Source organism: Hydra vulgaris, chromosome 01 (genome assembly GCF_038396675.1).
Source record: "Hydra vulgaris chromosome 01, alternate assembly HydraT2T_AEP".
Taxonomy (NCBI): Eukaryota; Metazoa; Cnidaria; class Hydrozoa; order Anthoathecata; family Hydridae; genus Hydra; species Hydra vulgaris.
Window position 1 is genome coordinate 39,364,798 of NC_088920.1, and position 13,211 is coordinate 39,378,008.

At 28.5% G+C, this 13,211-nt stretch overlaps 1 protein-coding gene across 2 annotated transcripts in view; it reads left to right on the forward strand.

Annotated features, from left to right (window-relative positions):
* Positions 1-13,211, forward strand: part of LOC100198230 (coiled-coil domain-containing protein 39) — a 91,058-nt gene that overhangs the window by 62,574 nt on the left and 15,273 nt on the right. For both annotated transcript variants that reach the window (XM_065788139.1, XM_065788140.1), the window contains exons 12-16: positions 3,654-3,809; positions 4,831-4,923; positions 12,170-12,314; positions 12,452-12,725; positions 12,831-13,031. In XM_065788139.1, coding sequence (XP_065644211.1) covers positions 3,654-3,809; positions 4,831-4,923; positions 12,170-12,314; positions 12,452-12,725; positions 12,831-13,031 — 869 coding nt within the window. The remainder of the gene's footprint in view (positions 1-3,653; positions 3,810-4,830; positions 4,924-12,169; positions 12,315-12,451; positions 12,726-12,830; positions 13,032-13,211) is intronic.

Here is a 13,211-nt window from a genome sequence, read left to right on the forward strand (position 1 = left end):
TTAATGCAGCCTCATATCAGAGGCAGAGTGAAAAGAGTCAAGCTAACAAATTAATGTAAACACAATTAAAAATGGGTTTTAAAAATTTTTCAGCGTAAAATCATTTTTATCCAACCGGTCAACTAACCTAGATGGTTAGGATTTAATTTGAAAAAATTGTTGAAAAATGACACATCCTAATATATATATATATATATATATATATATATATATATATATATATATATATATATATATATATATATATATATATATATAAATATATACATACATGCATGCATACATACATACATACATACATAAATACATACATACATACATGCATATATATATATATATATATATATCTTATACTGCTGATTTAGGTGAGCAGTGTGACATCATACTGAATTAGCCTGCTGCTGGGGGCTTCAGTACATACATCGACTGACGAGTAGCCAAATATATTTATATACACACAACTATAAATGCGTGTTTAGATAAGCTAGAGTTGTTAGTCCTTGGCCTCGGCCTTGGTCTTGGTCTTTGTCTTTGTCTTGGCCTTGCCTTATGGCCAAAATTTAAAGCCTTGGCTCTGATTTTTTTGGCCTTCCACCTTTTCTATATAATTTCCAAACTTTCTTTCATGTTTGCATTTTAATAATTTTACTACAGTTGATTATGATTACAAGAGTTATTTTTGTTTACTTGGAAGCTTTAGAACTTAATTTTATGTTTTATGTCACAGTTTAAATTGCTGCTTTTGACTAGGCTTTTTAAAGCAATAATCAATAACATGATTGGTTAATGGGAATTAATTACATCTATATATAAAGTCAGATAATTTGTTTTAACGTTTTTTATTAGTTAGAACATTTCAAAATTTAAAAAAAGATTTAAACACATGAATTTTTCTTAAAATTAAAAACAGAATTTTAAAGGTTTTTTGAATTAAGTTTGTTTTTATTATATTTAAATTGTATTTTTCTATAAAATGTTTTTAATAATTTTATTTATAAAATCTAACTTTTAACCAATAAGCAATAGTTTAGTTATCTTTCTTTTATAGTCCTTTAGTTTAATAGTTTAATTATCTTTCTTTGATAGTACGGTCACCAAGCTATCAAAGATTTGCTCAAGAACAACACCAGAAACCATTTTGATATCTACTAAAAATAGTGTTACACCTCAGATTCAAAAGCCCTTTACCTAAAAAAATAGAAAAAATTATTTTTTTCAAATACTAAAAAAAATAATGTTTTACAAACAAGATAGTTTTGACAAGCTGTCTTGATTGAATAAATCACTAGATTTTAATCAAAAAGAGTTTTCGTTAAAAAACTGTACACAATGAAACAATATTCAAAAATTAGAAATCTATATTTGACAAATATTTCTGTGTCCCTGCAGCGTCAGCTCCTGTCGAGCATACCTTTTGTCAGAGTGGATTGACGATGTGCTCATAGAGCTCATATGTCTAATTTGTTGCTTTAAACTTTGAATTATCTTAAATTTAATAAAGACTTATAAGCTATATAGTGCTAATTAATGCTTATTGCTAACAACTAATATCAACCTATTTTTAAAAGATGTTACTATTAGTTATTAGCATTAAGCACAAAAGTACATAAAAATAAAGCATAAAATAATAAAATAAGTGCATAAAAATAAAGAATTAAAAGTTTTAATTCTTTATTTTTATGTATTTTTGTATTTGGCTTTCATATATATCTCCAAATATATTTTCTTATTGACTTATTCGAATTCAGCCCATAACCTTAGTCTCATATCACAACATGTGGCTTTATTGTCACAGCATTTACTACCTGCAGTTTTATTAATTGACCTTAACCTAAGGCCAAAGTTTAAGTCTTTAGCTTTAAAAATGTTTGCATAGGCCTTGGCCTTGAAACTCTTGTTCTCGGTTTTGACCTTAAAACTCTTGGCCTTAGCCTTGGTTTTGAAACTCTTAGCCTTGACCTTGTCTTTAGCCTTGAAACTTTTGGCGTTGGTCTTGACCTTGGCCTCGCCATTTTTAGCATTGGTAACAACTCTGAGATAAGCACTGTGACATCACACTGAAATAGCCTGCTACTGAAGGCTTCAGTAAAAATAGCAACACTCTGCATATGTTTTACAGTTAAAAAAATAAAAATAAAAACATTCAGAATGTTTTTAAAAACATTCTAGTCTTTTAGTTTGCATTTTTTGTGGTTTCTTAAATTTAATTACTTCCCGCTATTAAATTAATGCGTTTTGACATAATCTAACCCTAATTTTGTCAGCTTTAATAACAGAGACAAGCGAAGATCCATTTTTTACCGCATACATGTTTTCTAAGCCGTAAATTATAGGAATATATATATATATATATATATATATATATATATATATATATATATATATATATATTTATATATATATATATATTTATATATATTACAAAAATTGGGATAGCGAAGGCCTGGAATCAAAAAAGCCTAAAGATGTTTGCCCCTCCCCCTACCTTCTTAAACATGAGAACACTGATGTAGTAAAATTTTCAACTTCTTAAACAAAATTTAAATTTATCTTGATTTTAAATTTTGTAGACAAATATCGTAAATTACAAAAGTTATGACCATGCAAATTTTCCAACAAGGGGGTCTTAAATTTTGCATGGCCATAACTTTTATAATTTACAATATTTTTGAATGAGTTTTAAAATCTGTTGATAAATTTAAATTATATATACATAAAATTTATATATGTATATATATATATATATATATATATATATATATATATATATATATATATATATATATATATATATATATATATATATATATATATACAAACAGAGCACAAAATGAACACAACTGCCTGATATGATAAGAATTGCTGTCTTCAACCCAATTTGAATTGACGATCAATTGGATGAGTTAGCTGGTCAAATTGACCGCCTACCTTCGATTTTTTGTTTTTTACGCTATATATATATATATATAGATCTATAGTTTGTTGTCTTTGGGAAGAGCGGAAGGAAAAAAGTGATTCTTACGCCAACACATGCGTCACTTTTAATTACTTTTGACTTTCGTCCAACATTTGCGTGTTGGACGAAAGTAAAAACCATTAATTTATTTACAAATAAATCGTTTTTTAAAAAAACCACAAAAATGCAAATTTAATTGACCAGAATGTTTTAAAAACATTCTGAATGTTTTTAACAATATAAACAATGTTTTTATTTTTATTTTTTTTAATAAAATGTTTTTATTTTTTATTTTTTTAATAAAATGTTTTTATTTTTATTTTTTTTTACTGTAAATCATGCGCGGAATGTTGCTACATCGACTATCTTATAGCCTGACTCGCAAGGGAGTGCTGCTACATCGACTGACAAATAGCCTGACCCGCAAGGGAGTGTTGCTACATCGACTGAGAGTTTGGTTGGGGCAGGCAGTCTATCAATTAATAAAAAAAAATAATTCTGGTCTTGCATTTTAATTTTTACTTTTTGTCAACAAAATATGGAAAAAACTTTCGGACAACATCTACGGGTTGTATATATATATATATATATATATATATATATATATATATATATATATATATATATATATATATATATATATATATATATATATATATATATATATATAATTAATAATTTATTTTGATTCTTCTAGTTTAAGAAAACGCAAGAGTTATATCAACTTACTCAAATGGAAGCAAACTTGAATGCTGATATACAAGGTGCCAAAGCTGCAAGTAGAAATTTAAGTAGTAAACTCAACAAACTAGATATGGATTCATTAAAGCAGCAAGAGATTGTTCATAATCAAGTTAAATTTTTTTTATGTTTATTAAAATTCTTTTTTAATTCTAAATGCTACTTTATATTTTATATTTAGTACTTTTTTTGTTTTTTGATATTATTCTTGATAAAATCAGAACATTGGGTCTTTGTTCAAATGTAGTTTCTGTTTGTTTTATAATAAGGTTTCAGATTGTAATGTTTATAAATGTACATTTATATATATATATGATGATATACATATTCTTTCATATAAATTATGATACATATTGTTTTAGCTAAATTGTAATCAGAGATTATCTTTTTCTGGATATATCCGGAATCTAGAATATATCTGGATATTTCTTTCACCTTTTTTTTTTTTTGGATTTCCAAAAAGTTTTTTGTAAATACAAATTTAAATATATATTTTTGCAGTGTATTTATTTTTTAACTTTTTTAGTCATTCCCAAACAAAAAATAAGAATTTTTTTAAAAAACTAATTGAGGAAGCCATTATTTTAAAGCTATATAAAGACAAATATAAAGGAAATAAATTTTGGGGTTTTTTTTGCAAAATATTTTCTAAATTTTTAAAGCATGACCTGAATGATAACTATGTAATGATACTAAATGTATGATACTTACTTGATTATCTTTAAATAAGTTGGTATGTATTAAAAACAAAGAAGACAAAATCAAAGTAAAACTTATTAACTTGTAGTTAAGTTATTATTACTTGAAAAATATCAAACACATGATTTTTTAATACTATTTCTTAACATGTTTTGTTATGAAAAAAGTCATTTATATACTAAAAACCTAAACAGTTTTAGGTCAGCAAGATCTTATTTTTTCTTACTTCTGATATATATATATATATATATATATATATATATATATATATATATATATATATATATATATATATATATATATATATATATATATATATATATATTAAAAGTGATGCTGCTTTAGCAAAATAAATTATATATCCATGCATAAATAAAACATATTAATAATTTTTGTTTAACGTTTTAAATATTTATTGTTTTACTTTTTTGCAGGATTTTCATTTACAACAATTAGAGCGTCATTTAACAAGAATAAATGGTGATCGAAGTAGTGAAGAACGACAACATCTTGAGAAACAGATTAAAGTATGGGTTTTTTTATAACTTATTTTATAGGATATGTTACAAAATTCTTTAAGTTATTAATTCAAACATTAAATTTTTTTCTGCCTAAAAATTTTAAAATCACTATTTATTGATTTTGTTTTTTATAATTTTTGAAAAATATTTTGGCTTTTAAATTCTTTAAATTCTTTTTTTATTTCAATTCATAACAACTTATTATGCAATACTTTTTATTATGCAATATAACAGCATTTATAGGGTTTTCCACCTAATTTTGACATTGTTTCATTTAGTTTCGACATTGTATCAGTACATTTTGACAATGTTGCATTTAACTTCCACACCATTTTATTTCAACTGTGTTGCATTCAATTTCAATGGCGCTAAAAATACTTTAATTAAAATAAAATAAAATAGTTAGATTCTTTCTAAATTCATTAAGATAATATAAATATCTAGTTTGTATGCAAAATAAAGTTTAGAAAAAAGTTATCAAGTTAATATAATTGCAAAAAATTGCCATATAAAAAATAACAAATACAAAAATTGTATTTGTTATTTTTTATTAGACAATTACTCAATTAAACACATAAACTCAAATCATAACACATAAATTTGAATCATAAACTCAAGCAATCGCAAAAAATAATTATTGCAGTTTGTAATTTTTTTGATAATTTTCAAGTAGTTCCTCTTCAGTTTTAGATGAACATCTTCTAATAGGTTGTTTCCATTCAGGAAACATATTTTCAATAGAATTTAAATAGAGAAAACATAGAGGTAAAAACATCAAAGAATGTCCATCTTGAATAACAGCAGCCTTAGGAAAGCAAACATTTTCTAAAATTAAATAGTTCTCACAATTTCATTAACACTAATGTACTAATATAATAATACGCTATAGGCTAAATGTACTAACTAACTAATATAATAATACATATACTAATATAACAATGTCCATTTTTTGTTATTTGCACTTTTTTTCATAATTTCATTTATCTTAAGTCGATCTCTCTATGTACTACAAAAATAATACTAGTCCATCTTTCTTTAATTATTTTTTGTCATAAAGTAGATCTATAACTGTTTAAAACTTAATTATTAATTATCTCAAAATGAAAATATTGGACTAATACTGTTCTCCTTTTCACCAATTCAATTGTGCTAATACTAGACAAATAAAATATAAACAACTTTCTGTATTAAATGCTCTTGTTTGTGCAAAATGCAATAAACTGAAATTTCATTTTAGTTCATTGCACAACAGATGGAAATATTTCTTGACCATATATTGGTCACTGCTTGCATGGCCCTCTTTCCAACTAAAGATTGTCCTCTTCTAATTCCCATTGAAGGACTGAAGCTTACTTCTTTAATAAAGAATATTTTGGTATCATTCATAGAAGACAAAATGTTCAAAATTCTTTCTGCATAAATAGCTCTTTAAGCAATATTGTCTTCACAATTTCTTCTTTCTGGAATAAATATGTTTTAAAGTATAATTAAAACTATCAATGTGTCTTGCTGTAGTAGAACTAAAAATAACTAGAACTATTGATGTAGTCAAGACTGAAATGATTTTTTTTTCAAAAAGTCTTTGTTTGATTTCATCAGTTAGTTTTTCCACGTTCATCATAAATTCAATTTTAGTTAATATCTTGGATTTGGCTGCAAGCAACCACAATTAGAGTTGGAAATTACTGAAAGAAAAAAAATGAAGATTGTAGAGCAAGATAATGGTTGACGGACGACTTAAAGGATTGCAAATTATATGAATCAGGAAAGCAAGATGAAGGAAGCAAATTCCAAAGAGCTGATGTTCGAGGAAAAAAACTAGGCGAATAAGCGTTTTTGGAGCACTTAGGAACAGTCACAGAAAAAGGATGATACTTAATTGAATGACGAGTAACACGAGAATAAATTTTAGTAGATGGCACAAGAAACGCTAGCTCTTTAGAGCAGTGCCCATTATAGTATTTGTTGAAAAGAGAAAGAGAAGCAACATTACGACGATGTGACAATGGTTGGAGGTCGGCTGCAAGAGCAGGTCCAACTATGTTTACAATGGGTTTTTGCACCTTGTCTAAAAGAGAAAGGGCATCATTAGAAGAACCGCCCCAGATATGGCAACAGTATTCCATACAAGGTTGGATTTGAGATTTATAGAGATGGACAATAAAATCTGAAGTAAAAAAGAGACGAGCTCGATAAAGAGATGCAACCTTAGCAGATGCTAATTTTGCAACTGATTTGATATACGGTTTCCAAAAAAGATTGGAAGTAAGAGTTAATCCTAGAAGATGAAGAGTAGATGACTCATCGAGTACATCACCGTTCATAAATATAGGAAGATCTAAATTATTGCCATGACGATTGGCTGAAAAAAATTGAGTTTTATCAGAACTAAAGTTCACCAGCCACTGTGAGCCCCATACTGTAGCAGAAGTGAGATCCTTTTCAAGCTCAAATGCCCCCTCCAAGCAATCAGAGGGTGTTGGTTTCTTATCACCGCAAGAATAAATGGTAGTATCATCAGCAAACAATGCCACCTTAGATGTGAGAATATCTGGAAGATTGTTAATGTAAATTAAAAAGAGTATAGAGCCAAAGATAGAACCTTGAGGAACCCCTGAAGTTACAGAATAAGAAGAAGAGTGCTGTCCATCGAGGACAACTTTTATGCTACGATTGGAAAGGAAGGATTCAATGATCACCATAAGAAGAAAGTTATACACCATAAGAAGAAAGTTTATGGAGAAGACCAGCATGCCAAACTTTATCAAAAACTTTTGAAATGTGAAGAGCGATAGCCTTAACCTCTCCACCTTTATCTAATGCACGATAAAACCTGTCAGTTATTACTGTTAGCAAATCAGCTGTACAAGAAGATGGAAACGAGAAGATCGAAACGAGAAGATCGAAGCGAGAAGATCGAAATCCATATTGATGGTCAGAAAGTAAGTTTTAGATTCAAGATGAGAAATTAAGTGTTTCTTAATTAAAGATTCAAAAACCTTGCTTATGATAAGAAGAAGACTTATGGGACGGTAGTTAGACGAATCAGATCGCTCTCCAGAATTTTTGAAGATAGGGATAACAGATGCCGCTTTCCAGCTGGCTGGAAAGCAAGACTCTGATAAGCACTTGTTGAATAGTTTTAGAGTATAGACAACAGCTCCGGAGAACACTTCTGCAAGACAATAACAGGTATGTTGTCTGCGCCACAAGCTGTAGAAGAGTCTAGGCAGGAGATCACTTTAGATACAGATGCTGGAGTGATATGAATGTTAAGCAATGGATCAACCTGTTTGTTGGCAATATCAGGTAGAACGCAACTAGTGGAATCAAGAGATGATATTGATGAAAAGTTTTTAGCAAACAATTTGGCTTTGTCTTTAGGTGAGGTGACAAAGTCTGAACCATATAAGAGTGGTGGAATTATAGATTTGCCCTTATTATTGATATTATTAAAGATTCTCCAGAAGTCACGAGAGCCTAATTTTTGAGATGAGATACGAGATTTCATGACCTGAGAATAGCGGGTTTTGGCGTTAGACAAAACCTTTTTACAATTGTTTCTAGCAGTAATAAACAGATGTCTGTTTTCTGGAGAATTGTTTTGCTGATAAATATGGAAGTAACGGTTTCGATTGGCAATCGCAGCAGCACAGTGTGAGAAAAACCATGAAGGAGAGTGAGGCTTGACCTAGAATTGTCGAGAGGGAACAAAAGATTCGATGCCAGCCTGAATCTACGAAGTTATGTAAGAAGCACATTTGTCGACAGGAAGACAAAAGATTTCTACGCAAGGGCCATCACAAAGAAAATCACGGAAAGAATCCCTGTCCCCTTTACTGTAGTTGTACGAGGTTCAATAATAGGGGGATTCAGGTGATGAAGAAGAATGAGATATTAGTTTTAAAGAGATCAAACTGTGATCAGAAGCACCTAAGGGTGAATGTGGAGAAACTGAGCACTGACTAGGATCAGAAACAAGACATAAGTCAAGTAAAGAAGGTAAATGATTCGGGTTGTCAGGAAAGCGAGTTGGAAAGTTGACTATTTGAGTTAGGGATTGAGAAAGGCAAAAGTTGTGGGCTTTAATGCCTGCAAAATCACTGACACTAGAGCCAAGCCATTCAGAGTGGTGAGCATTAAAGTCACCGACAACAACTATATTAGCTGATGGATAAAGAGAGAGGGCTTGGTCAATAAGGTCAGAAATAACATCAAAAAGAGTGCAGTCTTGAGGTGAAGGATAGCGATATAGAACAAATAGAAAAGCAATAGAGTGAAGTGGTGCTAAACGAAAGCACATGAAAGAATAGTCTGTGGATTCAAATCTAGTTTCATGACAAATTGGTGAATTCTTACGAATGTAATTGCCCAGGCCAAGCAGGTGACTATAGGAGTCTATACTAATTAAAGGAAGATAACCATCAACTCTAAGATTGCAAGATGAGACAGCTGAACTCAAATTAGTCTTACAAAGAGCAAGTAGATCTGGTGAACTTTGCAAGAGATAAGACTCAACAGAAGAAAAGTTACTTCGAAGACTACGAATATTAGTGAATAATAGATTTAGAGAACTTGGTGGTGATGATGGTTTTTTGTGTTTAGATTGAAGAACTTGACTCAAAGCAATAATAGTACTCAGAACACTGTTTAATAGCCCAAGCAATTGCCTCATTACTACTAATAAACCCTAAGCCGTAACAAAGGGCTCCAAATGTGGCCTCCGGAATGCACACCAAAAGTACAAACAGGGACACCATCCATGCGCAACATGGCACTGTTAATACTTTGATATTTTTTAGCTGTTGATTAATCAGCCTCTCTGAGAGCTACTACAGAGTTCGGGAAACTTGACTACCAGCCGGCCTCAGAACTATAAAACTGAGTTTTAGAGCTGTACCCTCATTAGGAGATAATAGAATGAGTTGCCTAGTCATAAAAACACAGACACAAGCAAAGCCCATACATGGAGTCAAGAAGATCCAGCATTCAACATCCTTAACTGGAAACAATGTATTAAAAATGCATCTGCCCCAGCCTAATAGATGAAGTTAAAGTCAAAATAGATTTAGTTAGTCGAAAATATTTTGTAATTTATGATGCTGAATTTCCTATCAAATAAGATTCAATTATCCTACAGTTTTCATTGTTGATTGTTTGATTTGGCATTGCTGTTTATTAATATTGGAAAAGGTATTTAATTTTTTACTATGAACACTGATTGTATTGTCGCAATGAATGGACAAATATTTTGGATAATAAGAATATTTTTATTTTCTAGATAAAAATTATGACATTTATAGTTTGATGACAATTATTATTGGAATATTAAAAATGTGTTTTTGTGGCAATTAAAAATATTTAATCTGGTTAATAAAAATAATTAATATGGCGATTGAACTAATAATAATGGCAACTTGAAGTAATTAATAACCACATTATTTATTTTACATATATATTTTATGTATATCCAAAAATATATTTTTAAAACAACATTCATAATTTCAGTATCCACTATAGATATTTTAGAGTTAAAAAAATAGCTACATTAATTATTTTATTGGCTCGATTAAATACGACCCATTATTATTTAACAAAAATTTTCATCAAAAATATGAACATTTTTATTGAAAATAAATAGTTTTTAACTAGCTTAAATGATGCAACAGTGTCAAAATTAAATGCAGCAGTGTCAAAATGTACTGATGCAATGTTGAAATGAAATGATACAATGTCAAAATGAGGTGGGAAACTCTGTAAGTTAAGTTACATAATGATAGAAACCAGTTTAATCCTAAACACTTAATCAAGTTTTAATGCTGATAAAAACCAGTACTTTTTATTGTTTACAAACCAAAACTTTCATTGCTGATAGAAACCAGTACTTTTTATTGCTGATAGAAATCAGTACTTTTTATTACGCAAACAACATTAAACAATGTAAGTTAAATGACTTTGGTTTTTGCACTAACAATTTTTGCTTTAACAATGACATTTAAATGTAATAATCTATTTACTAATTTAGTTAGTATATTATTTATTTTTTATTAAATTAGTAATTTAAATTACTTGAAAAATGTCAAACATGACTTTTTAATGCTAATTCTTAACATTTTGTGTTATGAAAAAAGTCATTATATACCGAAACATTATACACCTAAGTTTTTGATTTATATCATATTTTGATTATAAATTATACATGAATTATTAAAATTAAAAAAATATTAAAGCCTGTGCTGTTCCTAATATGTCTGCAAAAATTATCTATATTTTGAAATCTAATAACTAAACTTCAAGAAAACACCTGGTTTCTATTTCAAATAAATTAAATTAGGTAAAACAAACGCTTTATATAAATTCTAAATAAAATAAATCTGGGTCTGAGTGTTTTCCAGAGCTTTTAAATAGTGGAACATCGGATGCCATATAACAACAGGCAGGAAAACAAGATTACGTTATACACGTAATAAATAGTTAACAGAATATTGAAGAGAGTTCTAGAGAAAACTTTTGTAAGTCTATGACAAGAATATTGTCTTTACCACAAACAGGAGATGAGTTTAAGATATAAATGAAAGCCAGACTGATTTGGATGTCTGATAATGAATTAACCTGATCAACTCATGCTACTATCATGGAGGCACAAGTAAAATCCTATGAGAAGAGTCAAGAAGATCTAGCATTTATCACTTAGGCAGGAAAGAATGTAACACATCTTTACAATTCTAGTCAACAGAATTTTTACAATTACAGCTAAAGTCTTCACCTAGGCAATCTACAAGACAGTAGCCGGATGCAGTTAACATCTGCCCCAGATAAGTATTTAAATTGAGACACCATCTCTAGCTTTTACTCAACCAAGAGCCCCAAGACAATGGTACTTTAAGTCAGAGTTTACTTCTCTTAGCCTTTGCCTACAAAAGCAAATCTTACAAAGCAGCAGGACATGTAGCAGGTTGTACTGGATTACATGTTAGCAGTAGCAGTGTAGTTATAATGATTCTGAACCTGATTTATACTAACCCTAAGTATTATTAACAAGCTGTCATGATGGTATGGCCCTATAAAGAGGTGCATAAAGTGTGAATAAAATCTTAACAAAAATTAACTAAAAACAAATTATTAATAACATTAACCTTAATTACTAAACAATTCCAAAACAATCTAAATTTTTTCACTACTTGTCTGATGATTTTAGTATTAAATAAAACTAGATTTTTTACTATAATAGTGTTTTATGTTCTTTTAATAGGAACTATCTGATATATTAGAAAGTTATCAAGCAAAACATTCTATATTAACTATTCAACTAAAAAAATTAAGCGATGATTTACGAAGAGCTAACAGAGATTTGATAAAGATTGTAGAAGAAGATAATAGTTTAGATGGTAAAATTGGTAAGTCACTAGCATTAAAAATGAAAAAAAATGTGTTGAGATTTAAAAACTGAACAATGTTATATAATATTAAATTTGTGAATATTTCTGGTAATTTTATGCTAATTTTGAGCTTGCATAATTTTATGATATTTTAGGTGAATTAACCTTGCATAATGAAAGCTCTGAACTTGAACTTAAAAAATTAATAAAGTGCAAAGAAGAACTCATGGTGGAAAAAAATATTTTAAAATTAGATATAAAGCGACTTCGGGAACAACTGCACAACAAAACTAATGAGGTTTTAACCCTTGAAGATTTTCGATTGATGTTAGATGCATCCATGAAAGAGCGTTGTCAAGATATCTACACTAGTAATGATATTCTTAAAGCACAAATTAAGTTTGAAGAAGAAAACAGAAAGAAAATAAGGTACATAATTTACTGAGTGAAAATTAGAGAGGAAAAAAGTTAGTTTTTTGTAAATATAAATTTTTTTATATAAAAATTTTTTTTAAAAGTGAAAGTTTTCTTTAGTTGTGAGTTACATGAGTGCATTTCAAAAATTGAAATATTGAGAAAAAGATATGAAATTTTAACGGTATCAATTACTCCACCAGATGGTGAGGAGAATTCTCAAGCTTATTATGTCATCAAAGCTGCTCAAGAGAAAGAAGAATTACAAAAGACTGGTGATGAGTTGGATGCAAAAATAAGAAAAGCTGAAAAAGAAATAAGGTTTTTGAATATTTAAAATATTTTATATTAATTAAATAATATTTTTAATAAAAACAATTATAAATAACTTTTTAATAGTCAGAAGTTTGAAAAGTTATATACAACATTTTTTTAAATAAAATTTATTAGTTGTTTTTTTTTTTAATCTACTTAAAAAAAATGTAATTATTTATTTACATT